We start from the raw sequence: 21,339 nt of genomic DNA, 5'->3' as shown, positions 1-21,339 counted from the left end.
TGAGGACAAGGCTCGTTTGATTCGAGATTTACTGAAAGCGGCTTCTGATAGGCAGAAGTCTTATGCAGATCTGAAACGACAAGAGATAGAGTATTCTGTGGGAGACTTCATTTTTCTCAAGGTCTCGCCATGGAAGAAGGTATTGAGGTGCGATCGCAAGGAAAAACTAAGCCATCGGTTTATTGGGCCGTATCGAATTCTGAAACGAGTGAGATCGGTCACATATCAGTTGGAACTACCTCCGGAGTTAGATCGTATACATGATGTATTCCACGTCTCAATGTTGAGGTACTACCGCTCTGATCCCACGCATATTGTTCCTATTGAGGAAATTGAGGTTCGACCAAATCTAACCTTCGAGGAGGAGCCGGTTCAGATTTTGGATCGCGACGTTAAGGTTTTGAGAAGGAAATCCATTCCTTTGGTGAAGGTGCTGTGGCGAAATCATAGCACTGAGAAGGCTACGTGGGAGCCTGAGGATGTGATGCGTCAACAGTATCCTCATCTATTCTGATCAAGTAAATTTCAAGGCTGAAATTTTCTTTTAGGGGGGTAGAGTTGTAACGCCCCAAAATTTATATCTCTGTTTTGGTAAATTTTGACACAAATATATGTTTGCTTTAGTGGTTATGTGTTCTGGGTGTATGTGGGAGGTCCCAAGTTCAAGCCACAACTTGGGTAAATTTTGGCATTTTATGAATAAAGCCTTAACTGAATTCGATAGGCTTATATTTGGTTGTTCTTAAAAACATAATAGAATGGGCCTACTGATTTGGTGGTTAAGAGGAGTGTTAGTTTACTGGGGGTCCTGTGTTCGATTCCCTGTGTTGGCAAGGGCTAGTACTTTTGCTACAATATTCGGCTAGAGTTTGAGTTTTACTGAAAAACTGAGTAGTGGGTTTAGTGGAGAGAAAATCAAGGAGTTGTGGTAAGTGGGAGTCATGAGAATTTTCTTTTCTGATTGTTTCCTATGCAAATTTCGGCTCTCCCTCTCCCTTGTGTTGTTTCTGACGTTAGCCATATTTTTTTCTCCATTTCCCAAAAATCTACTCTTCTTTTCCATTCCTCTATTGAAATTTTGCTACTATATCATTCTCTCCATCTCAATTTTATTTCTTTCTATTCAATGGTTCTTTTTACAAAAATTTAGGAGCGGGTTCAATAAGTTTCCTTTGTAAACTTTGTCGTTGAACTTTAATAATTTGTGTAGTAATGTGTTCTTCTGCTATTGAAGGCATTAGGTGAGGTTCTGAGCAATGATTTTCGTATCGTGGGTGTTAACGATGTTTGCAAAGGACCTTTGTCGGCGGTAAGTCGAGCCTCTGCTCAATCTCGTTATCTGAATTTGCTAATAAATCTATTAAATTAATGGGGGATATCTCAATTTTAGGCTTAGGAGTGCCTGGGATAGTTTTTACAGCAAATTAAATACAGGTGTGTACTCGATTACACAGAAAACGAAAATTGACGAAAGCTGAAAGACGATTCTGTCACGCCACATGGACGTATGGTCGCTAGTGTGGTAGGCCTTGTGGCAGTACACGGGCTTGTGGTCGACGAGCTAGGCTATGCGCACAAGACACAGGCGCATAACACAGCTGTGCGATAGGCAGTGAGGCCGTGTGCGAGACAAGGGCTCGACCAAATAGGCCGTGTGGGCCACACGAGCTTGTGGGCCCACACGGGTAAACCAAACAGGCATGTAGAATTTTGGGCCAGGCCGTGTAATCCACACGGCCAGGGCCAATTTGGGTCGTGTGGGCCCACACGGGCAGACCACATAGGCGTGTGAGCCCATTTTTCTGAAAAACTCTGTAAAGTTGTACGGGTCGCCTAAGACGATTGTGATCTGTCGTAGGGTCGGTAAGCATTACTTAGACCCTGATTCTGTGATCTGATTATATGATGAATGTATTAAGCATGTTACTCCTAGCATGTGTATCTGACTAATTATATGATCTGTTAAATTGCGTTATAGCATGCCATATTTGCCTGATGCATTGCATTGGGGTGGGATTGATATTATGTTGGAGGAAGTATTCTGAAAGGCTCTTCAGCCTGATATCTGGCAGTACGGCTGCAACTATCTGATTATGTGTCACATTCGGTATAGCATGGTGTGTAGGGATGGGTGAGTCGATTTTACCCCCACATGGTGTGTAGGGTTGCACGGAGATGGTGTGTAGAGGCTGGTGGGTAGGACACTGATAATCTATTTTGTTCTGATTCTGTATCTAAATGGGTTAAGGCCCTAGCTGATTCTGTAAAGGGCTTCGGCCCGGACTGGTTACTCATGACATCTGATATGTACTCTATTATGTGATTTCTGTGGGAATTACACACTGAGTTGCGAAAACTCACCCTTTTCTGTTTAATTTGTGTAGGAAATCCCCAGACTTGACGGATTGGTGCAGTGGAGAACCCGATGGTGACTACCACATTTTTCGTTCTGTTTTAAACAAGCTTTTAAGATATTTATTTCTTCTACTTTAATTTGGGTTTTTATCCTGTAATTTATGGACTACGAACGTTTGACTTAAATTTTTGCTTTTAAATTGCTTTACAATTTTCATACCGATAAGCACGATAAAACTGGATTTTTAAATTGCAAAACTCGATTTTCCTAAGATAGTATGTCTTCCAAAGCTTCCGCGTAAAAGAGGTATGTTTAATCATAATAAAGACCTTGTATTTTTATTCCGTGGTAAGACAAAGAATAATTAACCAGAACGATTTTACTTGTCAAATGCGATTTCAAAAGCGCTATCATGTGACATCGCCAGATTCGGTCATAATGTCTAGGTCGGGTTTGGGGTGTTACATATAGTTTTTTACACAGTAGATAAAGATTTGCATGAAATTACACCAAGGAAAATTACTAAATTAAACAAACCAATTAAACTAATAATCTCAACTAATGCTTTCTTAATAAATGCTTGAGATGGTTAAATAGTGAGTAGTGGAGTGAATAACACTTTTCATGATCTTGAGTCCAATTTTCCCTTTTGTAATTGCTTGAGATTTGGCTAATGTCACAACATCGCCACATCAACTGATTCATGTCATGACAAAGGGCCTAAAAATGCTCTTCTTTTTCTTTTTTTTTTTTTTGTGAAAAATAGAAATTACAACTCAAAGGTCAAATATTGAGAAAAACTCAATACATAATCCTTATCGATTAACCACAACCCAGGTTCCCTATCTCTTCTAAGTTTGACAATCTTGTCTACAATTCCATTCTCTTCTCTTGGAATATGTTGAAGATTCTAATGACTTAGTTGCTTCAATAACAAAAGGATTTTCGTGACTAAAGCATAATTAGAACTAACACGAACTCCTTCATGTGTGAGATTAACCGCTTCAAGATTATCTATCCGGATGAGAACTTTCCTTTTTCCTTTAGAATACATGGTGTCGCGAAGTTAGCTAATCCACTTCATGAGATCGACCATGTCATGACTTAGCCCCAATCTCTTCATAATGTTGTGATTTTGGCTTATCCAAATCACGACTTAGCCTCTTCCATGTCGCGACATTCAAGGCTATTTTCTACTATCTTCTTTCAAGTTGAGTTTTTCTCTTACAACCAAACACCGAAAACATAAAAAATAATTTTAAACCTTAAAAACACTTAAAATGCATCAAAAATCGTAAATTCATTACTAAAATGTAAAATCACCCCAAAAAAACACTACTAAATATATGATTTTCAAGACTTAAATAGAGTCAAATCTACAAGTAATAAATCTATTTCTTTAATAAAATAAAATAAAAACATAAGGGGTTTAAATTAAAACTAAAACTATGAAAGAAATATCGCAAAATAAAATATAAGAAAAACAATATGATGAAAATCTAGCAAAAAAGTAAAATATTGAAACAATATCAATTGGAGATTAATATGGAAAAATAAGTTTTAAGCTGACTTTTTTAATTATTTTCCTAAATTCGTAATAAATAAAATTTAAAACAAAATAGTATAACTAACAACTTAAATAGCATAATTCAATAAAAATATTAAAAATAAATTAGAATTTATACACTTGTCATAATTTGGGGTTTCAAATTTTTAACATTTTAGAATACCCAAAAAAATAATGAAAATTAAGGCTAGATAAAATGATGAACACCCAATGATTTCGGTCCTCATAATGACCAATCGATGACATCACAAATACCGACATCATAATTAAAGACTTTGGTCTTTATTTAGGGACATCCAAAAAAACAAAACACAATCTTATTTTTCATGATAATTATGATGTCAGGAGATAGATCTCAGCTTCTTCTATGTGTTTTCGTAATACAATACTATAATAATATTAAAGAGTTCAAGACCCAAATGAGAAAGGCTTACATTATTGATTACAGACAATTGCTTATCTTTCTTCGTATGAAACGGACGAAAAAAGTTGCTGGAAATTAAATTATTAGCACAAAAAAGTAAGTTTTTAAAAGCTTTATTAGTGTGAAAATTTGAAAAATACATTTTAAAGGTCAAGTGGAATTTAAAACAAAGGGAAAACAGGCCTAGTACTTGCTCCTTTATTAGTGCTTATAGTAAAAAGGTAATTGGATACAACAATTGCAAGGTATTTCAACACCCATAATTGATTTGCTACGGTTACTTTTCTTATAGTATTAAGAAAATTTTACATAATTAAATACATCCCTATAGAATGAATGCTCATATTCCATTCAAGTTGGGTCTTTATAAAGAGGGCTTTCCTAAGCTATTAGCATTCAGAATTAAAACAACAAAACACTATTTCATTTCCTCTTGCTTCATATTTCATGATTACAATGTCAAGTTTGAGGTCTCATAAACTTGTTTTATTTTTTGCAATATCTTGTCTTCTTCTTCAGGAGAAATGCACCGATGCTAGTGTGAGACTATTGTGCAAAGATAGTGAGAGAAAAGCGCTACTTGAATTTAAGCACAGCCTTCAAGCTGTGAATTCGTCAGGCAACGACGCTCTTTCTTCATGGAAAAGTGAGGACTGCTGTATTTGGCTGGGCCTTAATTGCAACGGCCTTAAAGGATATGTTGAAATGATCGATTTTAGCGACCGATTATGGGTTATAGCAGGTACAATTAGCCCTTCACTGCTTAAACTACATCATTTGATTTCTTTAAAATTCAACAGGAATGATTTTAATGGAAGTCTCATCCCAGAGTTTTTTGGTTCTTTGAAAAAATTGAAAATACTGGATCTCTCCAATGCTAATTTTAGAGGTCCAATTCCTTCTCTACTTGGAAATCTTTCAATGTTGGAGACTCTTAGATTAGGTGGCAACGGTGGAGACATGACCTCTCGCCATAAGTTCAAGAAAATGTATAGTGTTGGAAAACTTGAGTGGCTTTCCCATCTTTCTCCTTTGAAAGAGGTTGATCTCAGTTTCACTAACCTGAGCAATGCCAATGATTGGTCTCTGATCATTAACCATCTTCCTTTGCTTCAAAAACTAAATCTGAGAGATTGTGATCTTCCAAGCATCTCATCTTCTTCTGTTTCCCTTATCAACTCTTCTACATCTCTCAACACTCTAGATCTCTCTGATAATAATCTCCCTTCTTCTGCCATATATCCATGGTTGTTTAATGTTAGCAGCAACCTTGTTTCACTTGACCTCTCAAGTAACCAGCTAAAAGGTCCAATTCCAGACGCTTTCGGGAACATGATGGCTATTCAAGAACTTTATCTGCGTGATAATCTTTTTATATTAGCTGAAAATCAAGTTAGGGGCGATTCTGGGTTGAATGAAATTGGAAAACTACTAGATTTTAGGGTTCTAGATCTTGGGTACAACCTTCTAAATGGATCCATAAGCAAAAGCCTTGGGCCACTAATTTCCAACCTACAAGTCTTGCGGCTTGCAGGGAATTCTTTTGATGGTGATGTGATTTCCGAAGCTTATTTCTCTAATTTATCCTATTCACAGGTGTTGGATTTATCCTACACTTCTTTGACTTTAAAATTCAACACCGGATGGATTCCTCCGTTTCAACTGAGTGAAATAAAGCTTTGCTCTTGCAAGTTAGGGCCTCATTTCCCAGATTGGTTTCGGACTCAAATGCACTTCCTAACGATTTTGGAATACCTTGATATTTCTGATTCAGGAATTTCGGATTCTCTTCCCTACTGGTTTTGGGACAAATTTCGGGGATACTCGTACATCAATCAGATCAGTGGTACTTTTCCAAATAAATCTATGCACACAGGCCATCTAGATCTAAGCTCTAATAATTTCTCAGGACCATTGCCATGTTTTTCTTTAGACATTGCAAAAATGGGGACCATTAACCTTTCCAAAAACAAGTTTACTGGCTCAGTTTCTCCAATTTGCAATATTATCGGTGAAGGTTTTTTGGCATTGTTTGATATCTCAAATAATCTATTTTCTGGAGTGGTTCCATCGGTAATAATGGTTTGAAAGTTTCTCGTTTTTAACAGCTTTGAATTTGGGTGATAATGGTTTCTCCGGCTCACTTCCAAGCTCCTTAGGATGTCTGATTTCTCTTGAAATGCTCAGTTTACGCAGTAATAAATTCTCGGGAGAATTACCTTCATCTTTACAGAATTGTACCAAGTTAAAATTTCTGGACTTGAGTGATAATGAATTCTCAGGAGAAATACCTATGTGGATCGGTCAGAAACTTTCATCGTTGGTTTTTCTTAGCCTTCAAAGGAACTAGTTCAAGGGAAGGATTCCCCATCAACTTTGTGGATTGAAATATCTACAAATCTTGGACCTCTCTGTAAATAAAATCTCTGATACCATACCATCATGCCTCAATAATTTCACTTCCATGACAACAAAAGTGAGTTTAGATCGAAGGATTGAGCATCACATCTTAGATACTGGACCTAGATCGTTACTTAGTTTGCGTCTGTATAGTGTGCCTATATGGATCATTCAGGTTAGATATGTTGATGAGGCATTGCTTACATGGAAAGGAACAAAACAAAGCTATCCACAACTTGGATTGCTACTAGCCATTGATCTCTCTTGTAACAAATTAACAGGAGAGATTCCTGAAGAATTAAGTAGTCTTCAAGAACTGGTTGCATTGAAGTTGTCAAGAAACCTTTTGAACGGAAAAATTCTTCAAAAGATTGGGCATATAAGACAACTAGAGGTGCTTGACCTGTCAAGAAACAAGTTTTCAGGAAACATCCCGATAAGCTTGTCTGAATTAACATTTCTAAGTAACTTGAACTTGTCTTATAATGACTTGTCTGGAAAAATTCCAACCAGCACCCAACTACAGAGCTTTGATCCTTCGTCATTTTCCCATAATAGAGGAATTTGTGGTCCCCCTATTTCACCAAATTGCTCAATAGGTGAACCACCACCTGGCAAACCTGCAGTAGGAAGTGAAGAAGATTCTGATGAGTTCATGAAATGGTTTTACATTGGAATGGGACTTGGATTTGTTGTGGGTTTCTGGGGGTTTTGCAGTGTTGTGTTCCTCAAGCGTTCATGGAGGTATTCATATTATCGTTACATGGATAATGCAAGGATTGGGTTTATGTTACATTTATTCTGCTGAAAGCAAGGTTAGTGAGGAGAATCAAAGCTCTTTCAACAAGGTAATAATTTTACTTTCTTCACTCCTTGACAAAGTTCTTTCCATGTTGAGAAATATATATCCTTTAACTAAATAACAAAGTTGTATATTATTTTTTTTCAGGTGTGATTAGAACTGCAACTGAAGGTGGTTTCTCCTGCATGTGAGAAAATCTTAATAAAAAACTTATAAATCAATACATGTTTGCCTTTTTTATGATTTCTTTTTGTTTTTTGAATAAATTCTTTTTGATGATTTCTAATTTCTATATATTAAGAAGAGATTTGTGATGGCTTTCTTTGACTTTTTTCTGTAATACGTTTATGTTATATTTGGTTTGTATATTTATTTTTTTGTCAAAAGTAATTTTGTAAATCATTTGAAAATCCAGAAACATTTGAATTGAAAAGACTTTGTTAGCTATTGTTACGTAAAAATCCAGATTACTAGAAAACATATCTTCATTAAACTATTGATTAATTATACTTTGAAAATGTTTACGGTTGCACCGCGAGAAAAATCAGTCAAGTCCAATTTTGGAAAACACGATTAAACACATTTATTTGCAGCAAAATTCTTAGTTAAATTCGATTTGATGTTCGTGAAGTTTCCCTTTAAAATCAATAAAGGGTTTAAAACGACATTTAAAAGTCCAAAATCGAATGGTCCCCAAAAATGTCCAAAACAGTCCAAAAATAACAAAACACAACAATCTTAATATTTAATTAATCAGAATAAAAGTAAAATATTTTATCTGAGCTCTTGTCGCATCTTAAAGTTGGCATGCATGCAGTAAATGCAGCACATGAAGCAGCCAAGAAGCAGAACAAGCTGCAAAGCCATAATTATGCTGGCTAAAGTTCAGCCTATTCATTTTGTTACTTCAAGCACTAGTTTAGTTTTTTAGTTCAAAATGAACTGAGTTGGTATAGTTTTTAATGTAATTAGGTGCTGATAGATTGATAAATCAACTTACCTATGTGTGCAAGTAATGTTTTCATAAATTCCAATGTAACTTAGTGGTGTTAGGTGGATGTTTAGGTGATGTAGTTGACTATAAATGTTTTGTTTTTCTTATTGAAAAGATGAGCTAAATGAGCTGAAGCCATAACTTCCTTGCTGCACATTTGTGAGCAAGTAAAAATACTGCCTTGTTCTGTCCTATATTTCTTCCTTTGCTTCAAAAATCCCCAACAATTGGTTGTTAAAAGATGGCCTTCCATACAACTCATGCAGCAAGGTGCACCACATGCAGTCGAGCCATGCTTGCAGTAGCTGAAGCTTATTGAAGTTGTCCAAATTCAACTTGTTTTTGTTACTTCAAGTTCATGTTTTGTAACTTAGTTTGATTTGAACTTGGTAAAGAATTTGATGTAATTAGGTAGTGATTGAGCTGATAAATCAGCTTTGTTCATGTGTACAAGTTATTTTACCAAGTTTCCATGTAATTAGTGGTATTAGGTAAGCATTAGGTGAAGTTTGCTTTGTTTTGCTCAGTCAATGACTGATATATATAATGGCAATATGCCAATGCTTCTTCTTAATGAAAAATTATCAGATTTCATTCACATATGCTTCATTATTTTTCTTGCTTTCAATTATGTTCTTATTCTGAAGCAAACTTATGCTTTTGTTTTTTCACCAAGTCACGAGGCTTGTTGTACAAGCTTTCGACTCTGCTTGCTCAGCTTTGTTTCAAACACCAACAATTGGTATCATGAGCCTTAATCTTAAAGGCCATTGATTTTTGCTTCCGTTGCTTGTTAAAAGAAAGAAGTTGTCAAAGCATTTCATCAAGGACTGCTTGAAGAGAAGACAACATCAGATCAACCTTAAAGATTCCCAAACAAGCTTGAATAAGCTGAAGGAGGAGTTTCAAGGAAAGTATGTGAGCTTTCCATGTGCGAGTAGCAAAGATGAAGACACTTTAAGAGACAGTAAGCAAAAAAAAATGCGAGCCTGTCAAAGGTGCAAGCTCAGCCTAGTGTGAGTAGCCAAGTGCAAACCTGTCAGATTGCAAGCCAAAATGGCAGAAAGAAGGCAAGCAAACTATACTTGCAAGCTGTATATGTAAGAAGAAACAGGATTGTAATGAACAAAGGAATAAGGTAAGATGTGTTTAAAGACAATTTATTTTTTCTGAATGAAGTATGAGAGACTATCAAGTTCAAAAGCAGACCAGTAGTGTTGAAAATAGCCAACCATGCTGCTGTTATATTTTTGGTTAAGTGCATGCAACTTCTAAACATGCTGCAGCACGTATGCTTGCTGTAACAGCAAGTTTCACTAATTTGTGAACTAAGCTAGGAGTATGCAGCATGCAAGCCAAGGAGGAGCGTTGAAGTTGGCATGCATGCAGCAAAAGTAGCACATGAAGTAGCCAAAAAGCAAAACAAGCTGCAAAGCCATACTTATGCTGGCTAAAGTTCAACCTATTCATTTAGTTACTTCAAGCACTAGTTTAGTTTTTTGGTTCAAAATGAACTGAGTTGGTATAGTTTTTAATGTAATTAGGTGTTGATAGATTGATAAATCAACTTACCTATGTGTGCAAGTAATGTTTTCATAAATTCCAATGTAACTTAGTGGTGTTAGGTGGATGTTTAGGTGATGTAGTTGACTATAAATGTTTTGTTTTTCTTATTGAAAAGATGAGCTAAATGATCTGAACCCATAACTCCCAACACATCATCTCTGACCATCCCAACACATCATATAGGGTATTGACTGTAAATCTACATCTATTGTGTTCTAATACAATTTTTGTTTTTTTATATGTCTGATTAATTTCTATTGATGATATGATATGTTGCACATTGAGTTTCAAAACTCATTATTTGTTTGTTTGCTACTTTCAGGTAACCCTTAGACTTAGGACAAGCCGATGCTGTTGGGGATTTTGAAGCAGAGGAAGAAATACAGTCATAGCAAATCCGCTACACATCATCTCTGACCATCCCAACACATCATATAGGGTATTGAATACCCATCCAGCCCTACACACCATTTAGTGTCAGTATAACACTTTTCAGAATATTTGCAGCTTAGCTACTAGTTTATTAAGTGATTTATCGCATTTTACAAAGATATGTGTAATTGTGCCACCAGATACGGCAAATATATATTTACTCACACTTTCCCTATATACACAAGTCCTAACCCAATGCACAAATAGAATTTATTAGATATCAGAATATACATGTGATACATGCTCCTATAACAAATACAGATCACACTTACCATAAAAACAATTCATGCTAAGCATACATCGTATTAATAAAAAAAATACATCAATATTTTTATCTTAACAGAACATCAAATTGACCAAACCATCTAGATCTAAGCTCTAATAATTTCTTAGGACCATTGCCACATTTTTCTTTAGACATTATGGATATGGGGACCATTAACTTTCCAAAAACAAGTTTACTGCTTCAGTCTCTCCAATTTGCAATATTACCAGTGAAGGTTTTTTGGCATTGTTTGATCTCTCAAAAAATCTATTTTTTGAAGTGGTTCCAGATTGTTTTGGAAGTTTCCCCTTTTTAATAGCTTTGAATTTGGGTGATAATAGTTTCTTAGGCTCACTTCCAAGAACTGGTCGCATTGAACCTGTCAAGAAATTTTTTTACACGAAAAATTCTTCAAAAGATTGGGCATCTAAGACAACTAGAGGTGCTTGACCTGTCAAGAAATAAGTTTTCAGGAAACATCCCATCAAGCTTGTCTGAATTAACATTTCTAAGTATCTTGGACTTGTCTTACAATGACTTGTCTGGAAAAATTCCAACCAGCACTCAACTATAGAGATTTGATCATTAATCATTTTCCCATAATAGAGGAGTTTGTGGTCCTCCGATTTCATTGAATTGCTTAATGGTGGAACCACCTCTCGGAAAACCTGCAATAGAAGGTGAAGAAGGTTTTGATGTCAGGTATGTACCTAATTTATGAAAGATTCTCATCTCCTTGAGTATTTTAGACTTGAAAGGATGTAGAATCAACTTTGAGTCAAGCGACATTAAAGTATCTCGTAGAGCTTTCATTTTGTGAAAGGGTAAAAGAACCGGCAGTGTTTATACTCTAGAAGGTTCTATAGTGACCGGTGAAATCGGATGTCCCTCGTCCATTATAAAGTCAAAGTCAACTTGTTTGGAGTAGAGGCAACTTGGTCATAGGAGGGAAAAAGGTATGACCGTTTCGTTGAAGAGAGGTTCTCTTTTGGATGTAGGTTTTGAAAAGTTAGGGCACTGTGTTCGTGAAAATCTGACCCGGGTTAGTTTTGATTCGGTTGTGCACAATCTGAAGGCTAGAATTCTTCCAGCTTCTAAGCACAGGTTTAACTCAGTTAATTCCTTGCATAGTTCAAGATAGGCCCGTTGCGGGCTTTGGTAAAGATGGCGTTATAAAAATTCGTGTCAAGGTGGAGATTGTTAGAATTGTGTGGCCCAAATTCTAAGAGATTGCTTGCAAGTCAAGTTAAACAAAATATATTTTTGATAAACCATAATATATACATATTTTTACCCCATACTTGGCATATTTATGGATGATTGTTCCTTGGTTTTATTGAATTTGATGCTTTTAATCCTTTAAATTCATGTTTTATACTCAAGAAAGCTTAGGATAATAAAAAGAGCAAGAAATGGGCCAAAAACGGATAAATTGGGCCTAAATCAGTATTTCACACGGCCTAGGCAATTTCACACGGGTGATCCACACACTTGTGTGTGACACACAAGTAGACCACACGCTCGTGTGTCCTGACCATGTCGACAGCAATTCAAGTTAGAATTGCACATGGCCTGAGCATCTTCACACAGGGGTGGCACACGACCATGTCCCTGTCGAGCCCAAGTCTAGTTTTACTCAAAAAAAGCTTATTTTGGGCTAATTTAGGCATTCAAAAGTCTATATAAAGACCCTAGAAGAGGATTAGAGGGACACGTAGAGTTGGAAGTATAAAATACCTAAGGAAAGCCATCAGAATCATCTCAGAAGGAAGGATCTACATCAAGACTAAAGATTTCCATCCAAATTCCTAGAAGTTCTTTGGGGTTTTCTTTATGTTTTGTTGTTTTCCATACTTTGAAATGTTTTCCATTAGTATGAACTAAACTCCTTAAATACCTAAGGGAGATGAAACCTATGATGAATCTTATTACTATTTGAATTATATGATAAAGACTTATTCTTATTCTTAATTGTGAGTTTTAAATTCTTGTTTTAATATTCCAGGGTATTAATTCAGCTTTTGATGTACTTATTCTGTGGAGCAAAAGTCCCTGTTTAAAAGTAGATCATTCATAATTAAGCGGAGTTGAATGCAATCCTAGAGATAGGACAACCTAAATTTGCCAGATTAGAGTCAAATCTAATAAGAGAATCCATAGATCGAGTTAATGCGACAAAAGGGGTTTTAATTAGAAAGAGATTTCAATTAATCAACCTAGAGTCAGTTGATCTTAGTTTCAAGAGAGATATTAACATAAATTAGAGATTTTTACGGATTAAGTTAAGTGAATAAATTGTCTAATTCAGAAGTAACAAGTGAAGTCTAGGTGGATTCTTCCTTGGGTATTGCCTTCTCCATCGGTTTTTCCTAAAGTATTTTCCAAACTTTCATCTTTGTCGTAATCTTAGTTAATTGGATAATTAGTTTTAGTTTAAAAACACACTTTAATTCTTAGGCTAGATAATAAAAAGATAGTAATTACTAGTACTTTTATTCCTCGTGGATACAATATTTCTGGTCTCACCAGAACTATACTACTATTCGACAGGTGCGTTTGCCTTAGTCGAATTTATAGTTAGTTTCACGACCATCAAGTTTTTTGCGCCGTTACCGGGGACTAAGATATTAGGAACGCTTAATTTTTATTACTTTAGCCATTATTTTTATTTTATTTAACTTTGTTCTTATTTACTAAATTTTCTTTTTCTTACTTCTGGTAGGTTTTTATAGTTTATGACTAGAAGAAACCCGTCAAGACCTCTACTTTTTGACAGTGAGATTGAGAGCACAGCTCGCAAAAACCAAAAAAAATTAGGTGAAGCCTAAAATACATAGAGGAAGGGCAAAAGGATAATATCCATACTACAAATGAGGAGATGACTGATAATCAGAATAATCTGCTACCTCCTGCGATTGCTGTAAATCCAGTAGAATAGAATCCTGCTCTGTATACTATGTATGATTATGCTAAACCTAATTTAACATGAACTAAATCGAGTATAGTTAGGCCTGCTATTGCTGCAAATAATTTTGAACTGAAACCTAACGGATTCAAATGATACAACAGTTTGTTCAGTTTGATGGTTCACAGGATAAGGATCCAAACACTCATTTAGCAAATTTTCTGGAACTCTACGACACTTTTAAAATCAAAGACGTTTCTGACGATGCCGTTTGCTTTTGGTTTTTTCTTTTTTCATTGAGGAATAAGGCTAAACAGTGGTTGAACTCGTTACGACGAGGGTCAATCACCACTTGGGAACAAAAGATCGAGAAATTTGTGTTTAAATATTTTTCGCCAGATAAAATAGCTAAACTAAGGAATGATATTTCTTCTTTTGTGCAGATGGATTTAGAAACACTCTATGATGCATGGGAGAGGTACAAGGATCTATTGAGAAGGTACCCTCACCATGGGTTACCATTTTGGCTACATGTTCAAACTTTTCACCACGGACTGAATCCATCGACTAGACAGATGATTGACGTAGCTGTTGGTGGAACTATTAATAATAAGACACCTGAAGAGGCTTATGAGTTTATAGAAGAAATGTCACTGAATAATTATCAGTGGCAATTTATGAGGACAAAAACGACAAAAGTGGTCAGTGTGTTTAACGTCGATTCGGTTACTATGCTTTGTAATTAGGCAGAACTTTTGAATAGAAAAATTGATGGTTTACATGGTTTTTCACAGGTTCATCCAGTAATGCAGTGCGATGCAAGTGGAGGTGGAACGAGCAATTCAGAATACCCACCCTATGACCACAACATGGAGAACGAGCAAATGAATTATATGGGTAATAATCCTCGACCTCAAAATAATCCTTATAGTAACACTTACAATGCAAGTTGGAGGAACCACCCGAATTTCTCATAGGGAGACCAAGGGAATCAGAGACCACCACCCCCTCCAGGCTTCCAACAACAACCTCACTAGCAAGAGAAAAAGCTGAACCTTGAGGAGATGATGACAAAATTTATCTCAGTAGTGGAAACCTATTTTCAGAACGCTAAAACTGCACCTAAAAATCAGCAAGCATCGATCCAAGGGCTAGAGAATCAAATTGGACAGCTGGCTAAGATGATTTCAGAGAGACCACCAAGAAGTCTACGTAGTAACACCGAACCCAATCCAAAAGAGCATGTGAAAGCAGTTACACTAAGGAGTAGGAAAGTGTTAGCTGAATCTGAAAAGAAGCCACCACAAGAAGCTGACAGAAACGAAAGAGAAGAGGTCAAACCTGAAAACAATGACAATCTAATGCCAAAAGAATATAAACCACCAATCCCATATCTAGCAAATGAAGAAAGATCGCATGGATGCACAATTCGGTAAATTTCTTGAACTTTTTAAAAAACTGCATATTAACTTACCTTTTGTTGAAACTATATCGCAGATGTCTACATATGCAAAATTTTTATAGGAGCTTCTAACAAATAAAAGGAAGTTTGATAACTTAACTACAGTGGAACTTAACGAAGAGTGCTCGACCATACTCCAAAATAAACTACCAACCAAACTAAAAGATCCAGGAAGTTTTACTATTCCCTACTTAATTGGTAGTTTGACTGTTGAAAAGGCACTAGCTGATTTAGGCGCTAGCATTAATTTGATGCCAGATAAAATGTTTAAACAACTAAGTCTTGGGGAACCTAAACTCACTATGATGAGTATTCAACTAGCTGATAGATCTGTTAAATATCTTAGGGGTATTATAGAGGACGTACTTGTAAAAGTAGATAAATTTATATTCCCTATTGATTTCGTTGGGCTTGACATAGATGAAGATGTTGAAGTGCCTTTAATCTTAGGTCGTCTATTTTTAGCCACTACTAGGGTCATTATTGATGTAGGTGATGGTAAACTTGTGCTTAGAGTAGGTGACAAAGAGATTATTTTTAAAATTTATGATGTCATGAGATTTTCTAAGGAACAGGATGACTTATGTTATTTTGTTGACTCTATTGATCATGCTACTCAAGATTCTTTTCAGGAAATCGTACATAAGGACACGTTGGAACTGTATCTTGCCCAAGGAGAGGAGGTAGATGATGATGATTCTGAGATAGGTAAGATAAAAGCTAAACTAAATTCCAATGAACCTTTCCCAAGACAAGCAGAATATAAAGGTATTAAGGAAAACGATGAACTTAAGTAAAAACCCTCTATTGAAGAACCTCCCAAACTGGAACTTAAACAATTGCAAAATCACTTGGAATACGTATTCCTTGGAAATAATTCTACATTACTAGTGATTATTGCTTCTAACTTGCAACCCAAGGAGAAAGAGGAATTACTCCAAGTATTAAGAGAGTATAAAAGGGCCATAGCTTAGAAAATTTCTGACATTAAAGGGATCAGTCCTTCTTTTTGCACCCACAAAATTTTAATGGAAGATGAATATAAGCCATGTGTGCAAGCTCAAAGACGATTGAACCCCAACATGAAAGAAGTTGTTAAAGCTGAGGTAATTAAACTCCTAGATACTGAAATTAGTTATCCTATTTCTAACAGTTATTGGGTAAGTCCAGTACAAGTTGTTCTTAAGAAAGGAGGTATGACTGTTGTAGCCAATGAGAAGAATGAATTAATCCCAACAAGGATAGTCACAGGTTGGAGAGTTTGCATTGACTATAGGAAGCTAAATGATGCCACGAGAAAAGATCACTTCCCCCTGCCATTCATTGACCAAATGTTAGAAAGATTATCAGGCCACATGTGCTACTGCTTGTTAGACGGACTCTCTGTTTATTTTCAAACCCCAATAGTTCCTGAAGATCAAGAAAAGATGACATTTATATGTCCATACGGTACGTTTTCTTATCGTAGAATGACTTTTGGATTATGTAATGCTCCTGCTACTTTTCAGCACTGCATGGTGGCCATTTTTGATGAACTCGTAGAAGACATCATAGAGGTATTTATGAATGATTTCTCGGTATTCGGTAACTCTTTCCATCTTTGCCTTAAAATTTTAAAATGAGTTTTAATAAGATGTGAGGAAACGAACCTTGTGCTTAATTGGGAAAATTGTCACTTTATGGTTCAAGAAGGTATTATGTTAGGACATAAAATTTCTAATAAAGGGATTGAAGTTGATAAATCTAAAATTGAAACCATTGAAAAACTACCTCCCCCTAGTTCGGTTAAGGCTATTAGAAGCTTTTTAAGACATGCTGGGTTTTATAGAAGATTTATTAAAGACTTTTCTAAAATAGCTAAGTCTTTGACTAAATTACTAGAAAAAGATGTGCTCTTTAATTTCGATCAGGAATGTTTAGAAGCATTTAATACTTTAAAGGATAAATTGATTAATGCTCCAATAATAATCACACCTGATTGGGATTTGCCTTTCGAACTAATGTGCGATGCGAGTGATTTTGCAGTAGGTGTAGTTTTGGGACAGTGAAGAGACAAGCATTTCAACCTATCTATTATGCTAACAAAACTTTGACAACCGCACAAGAAAACTACACCACCACAGAGAAAGAGCTGCTAGCTGTGGTTTTTGCATTCGATAAATTTAGGCCATATCTAATATTGTCTAGAGTTATCGTTTATACTGACCATTCTACTCTTCGCTACCTTTTAATTAAGACTGATGCAAAACCTCGACCTGTTCAATTGATTCTGTTATTACAGGAATTTGACTTGGAGATTCAGGATAAGAAAGGAGCTAAAAATCTCGCGACTGATCATCTTTCCAGGCTTGAAAATTCAAGTGCCAAAGAGCTAGATGAAGTTGAAATAAATGATTCGTTCCCTGAAGAACAATTTTTTGCTATATCTAATTCTGAGGTACCTTGGTTTATAGACATTGCAAATTTTTTAGCCGCTAACGTTATCCCCAAAGGGTTGACACATTAGCAAAAAAAGCGATTCTTTATTGATGTGAAAAACTACTTTTGGGAAGACCCTTTTCTTTTCCATATATGTGCATATCAAGTCATTAGGAGATGCGTTACAGGGTTAGAAGCATTGAAGATCTTGGAACATTCTCACTCAGGATTGATTGGAGGACATTACAGTGGAACTAAAACCCCATATAAAACGCTTGAATCAGGTTTTTATTGGCCTAAGCTATTCAAAAACACCAATAGGTATGTTACTTCCTGTGACAAATGCCAACGGACAGGTAATATCTCCAAACGTGATAAAATACCTCAAACATATATGCTTTCATGTGAAATATTTGACGTTTGGGGTATCAACTTCATGGGTCCATTCCCTAGTTCATTTGGGAATAAATACATCTTAGTAGCCATTGATATATGTCCAAATGGGTGGAAGCCCAAGCTTTACCTACTAATGATGCTAGAGTGGTAGTATGATTCCTTAAGAAACTCTTCTCTCGATTTGGAACACCTAGAGAAATTATCAGTGATAGGGATACTCATTTTTGTAGCGCCCAATTCGATAAGACCCTTAAGAAATAAGGAGTTCACCACAGAACAGCTACCCCTTACCATCCTCAAACTAGTGGACAAGTCGAAGTAGCAAACCGAAAGCTTAAACGTATCCTAGAAAAGACAGTAGAATCAAACAGGAAAGATTGGGCGATGAAAGTAGGTGATGCTTTATAGGCTTATAGAACTGCTTTTAAGACCCCCATAGGAATATCACCTTACAAACTTGTTTATGGAAAAAGTTATCATCTACCATTTGAGCTAGAACACAAGGCATTCTGGGCTATAAAATTTCTAAACTTTGATCCCAAACTTGCAGGTGAAAACAGGTTGATGCAGTTGAACGAGTTAGATGAGTGGCGAACCAATGCATATGAGAACTCACGCCTATACAAGGAAGCAATGAAGAGTCACCACGGCCCTCGTTTAAGACAACGCAAGCAATTTGAAGTTGGATATCTTATCCTGTTATATAACTCAACGCTCAAATTGTTTCCTAGGAGGCTTAAATCATGATGGTCTGGTCCTTTCGTAGTCCAAACTATCTTTCCATATGGCACAATAGAGATAAGTTACCCATCACAAGGCACTTTCAAGGTAAATGGACATCGTCTCAAATTTTATAACGGAGAGAATTTTAAAGATGATAGAGAGGAGCTACTCATCCACGAACTTCCCTGAATATACCCACAAGGTAGAGTTAAGCTTATACTCTAAATAAGCACTTCTCGGGAGGCAACTTGAGCACTAACCCTACTAAATAACTTAGTCCATTTTTCCTTTTTGTTTTAAAATCTAATTGCGTGTATACTTGGCACACACAGCCTTACACATGGCCGTGCTTGAGGCTGTGGGACCCCCACAGGTAGGAGATATGGGCATGGACATTGCCGTGCTAAAACAGGACAAATATTTTTCGCAAGACAGGATGAAACACGGGCTGCGATAAATAGCCACGGCCGTGTGACACGGCCGTATGAGCCACACAGTTACGAGACACGGGCGTGTCCCTGACCGTGGTAAAACTGCACCTTAATTTCCAAAAATATCAGTAGAGACATGGCCTACGATAAATCCACACAGTCATTCGAGGCGGTCGTGGGAGACATACGGCCTTCAACATGGGTGTGCTTGAGATCGTACGCAAACTTGCCCAAAGATCAAAACGTTCAATGACGTTAGAATAGAGCATGGGCTTATGCCACGATTGTGCTTTTAAGTAGTGTGCAATACTGATTGACTAACACGGGCGTGTTGGACCTCACAAGGGCGTGGGAGAAATGAAGGGAGCACCACATGGCCGTGCGATACAGCTGTATAGGCCACACAGGCGTGTCCGTAGGCCATGTGCGATATTGACTTAAAACATCAACCCATAAGCATAAACCATAAACACGGGCGTGGAGAATCCAACACAGGCGTGGGAGAAGTGAATAAACATGCACACGGTCGTGCGATGCGGTTGTGCACACCACACGGCCCAGGCACACGAGCGTGTCCAATAGTTCGTGTGCAAACTTAACTATAAAAACACGAAAAACAAGGGCTGAGAGTGTACCACACGGTCGTGGGCCACGACCGTAGGGCCTAAAATGGGGCTTACACAACTATGACCCCTCTTTTAATCCCCCCTAATCCTAATTTTTTTTTATTTCATTCACTATTCACCTTCTTCCCCAAACAACCAACCCTTTTCTTCTCCATTTTTCTTTCTTTTATCTTCTTTTTCTCTTTTCTTTTCTTTCTTTCTCTCCCCTTTTCTTTCCCTTTCCTCCTCTCTTCCTTTTCTCCTCCCCTCCACTTTCTCTTTTTTCTCTGCCGTCTAACCACCGCTGCATACCGACGCTGCACCCTTCCTCTGTCGCGCCACTTCTTTCCCCCACCGATTCTCATCGGTTACACTTTATATCATCCTTTTCTTTTCTTTGATTTCTTTTACTTTTATTTTCTTTTGTTCTTTATTTTATTTTAATTTTATCTCTCTTTTATTCATCCTTTATTTATTTACATTTATTTTCACTTGATTATGTGATTCTTATTTAGTTTAGCCAATTATTCTTATTAATTTTATTAGTTTGGGATTCATTGCCATGTTTTATTCTACCATGCCGCTTATAGGATCATCCTTACTCATTATTAGGTGCTTTGAATTTTTAGTTTAGTTTAGTCCAGTTACTAATCCTTTATTATGGCTAATTTAATTAGTATACTGATGACTTAGGTAGTAGCACATATAGGACTCGATTTTACACATTGATCATTTTTCTTATTAGTATTTATTTTCTCACACATTTACTCCTATCCACATTTCCTATCCCACGATGTAGTTGATTGGTATTCCAAATTTAGTAATATCACTGTTCTATCTTTTTCAGGTACACCATGACAAATACTCATGGGAAAAAAGTTGTCGTCCCATCCTCTAAAAAGCAAAAAAGAGCAGCATCCTCCTCGGGTCATACCACCGAGATACGACACCCATTCTTTTAATTCCCACCAGGAAACCAAGAAGAACTATTTCAGATTCTACGTGCCTGACCTCTTGGTGTGGGCCGTTGCATCGATTGGGCCGCACTAGAGAAAGTCTACCTAGTTGACTCGGTTCAGGCCTTCCTAGCCACCGCTCTATGAGACCGGTTCTTTAACATCATCGAGTCGACATATCTAGAATTTACCATGGACTAGGCTCGACTTTCCAGTTATAGACGGTAATGGCGAAGAATGACGACCTAGGAACAGCTCAATTCTACCTTGGCAGTCTAGTACGTCAGTTGAGTGTCCCCGAATTTGAAGTTACCTTGGGACTCTGTACGGACGAGTTCATGGACGCTGACATCTTCACCAACCTCCACCATCACATCCATTGTTCACCTTCTATGTGTAGGAATGACTTCCAACCTGCTACATGTATTTATGATCCAAGTCGTTCAAAGGCATCTGCGCTACCTTTAGCTCTGCGCTATCTCCATGCCCTTTTAGCACACACATTAACAGGGAGGCGAGAGAGCACTGGCATCGTCAACACTCACGACGCACACTTCCTGTAGAGTATAAGGAAAGGGCACATCTTTGATCTCGCATACTTCGTCGCCCTTGTTATTCGCCATCCGACAAAATGACA

The 21,339-nt window shown here is 36.8% G+C and overlaps 1 protein-coding gene and 1 non-coding gene across 2 annotated transcripts; one reads left to right on the top strand and one right to left on the bottom strand.

Moving 5' to 3' along the window:
* The first annotated feature begins 280 nt into the window (after positions 1-280).
* LOC108458780 (receptor-like protein EIX2) lies at positions 281-12,866 on the top strand. Its single transcript, XM_053027632.1, has 7 exons — positions 281-481; positions 1,235-1,309; positions 4,867-6,364; positions 6,456-6,670; positions 6,923-7,491; positions 11,413-11,508; positions 12,812-12,866. The coding sequence occupies exons 1-7, from the start codon at positions 281-283 to the stop codon at positions 12,864-12,866; spliced, it is 2,709 nt and encodes a 902-aa protein (XP_052883592.1).
* A 1,255-nt stretch (positions 12,867-14,121) lies between these two features.
* On the bottom strand, positions 14,122-14,228 carry LOC128293564 (small nucleolar RNA R71). The gene has a single exon (XR_008283745.1). It is a non-coding gene; the product is annotated as a small nucleolar RNA R71 (small nucleolar RNA).
* Between the last annotated feature and the right edge of the window lie 7,111 nt (positions 14,229-21,339).

This window comes from Gossypium arboreum, chromosome 5 (assembly GCF_025698485.1).
Source record: "Gossypium arboreum isolate Shixiya-1 chromosome 5, ASM2569848v2, whole genome shotgun sequence".
NCBI lineage: Eukaryota > Viridiplantae > Streptophyta > Magnoliopsida > Malvales > Malvaceae > Gossypium > Gossypium arboreum.
The sequence above is the reverse complement of the archived record's forward strand: the minus strand, read 5'-3'. Positions and strand labels throughout refer to the sequence as shown.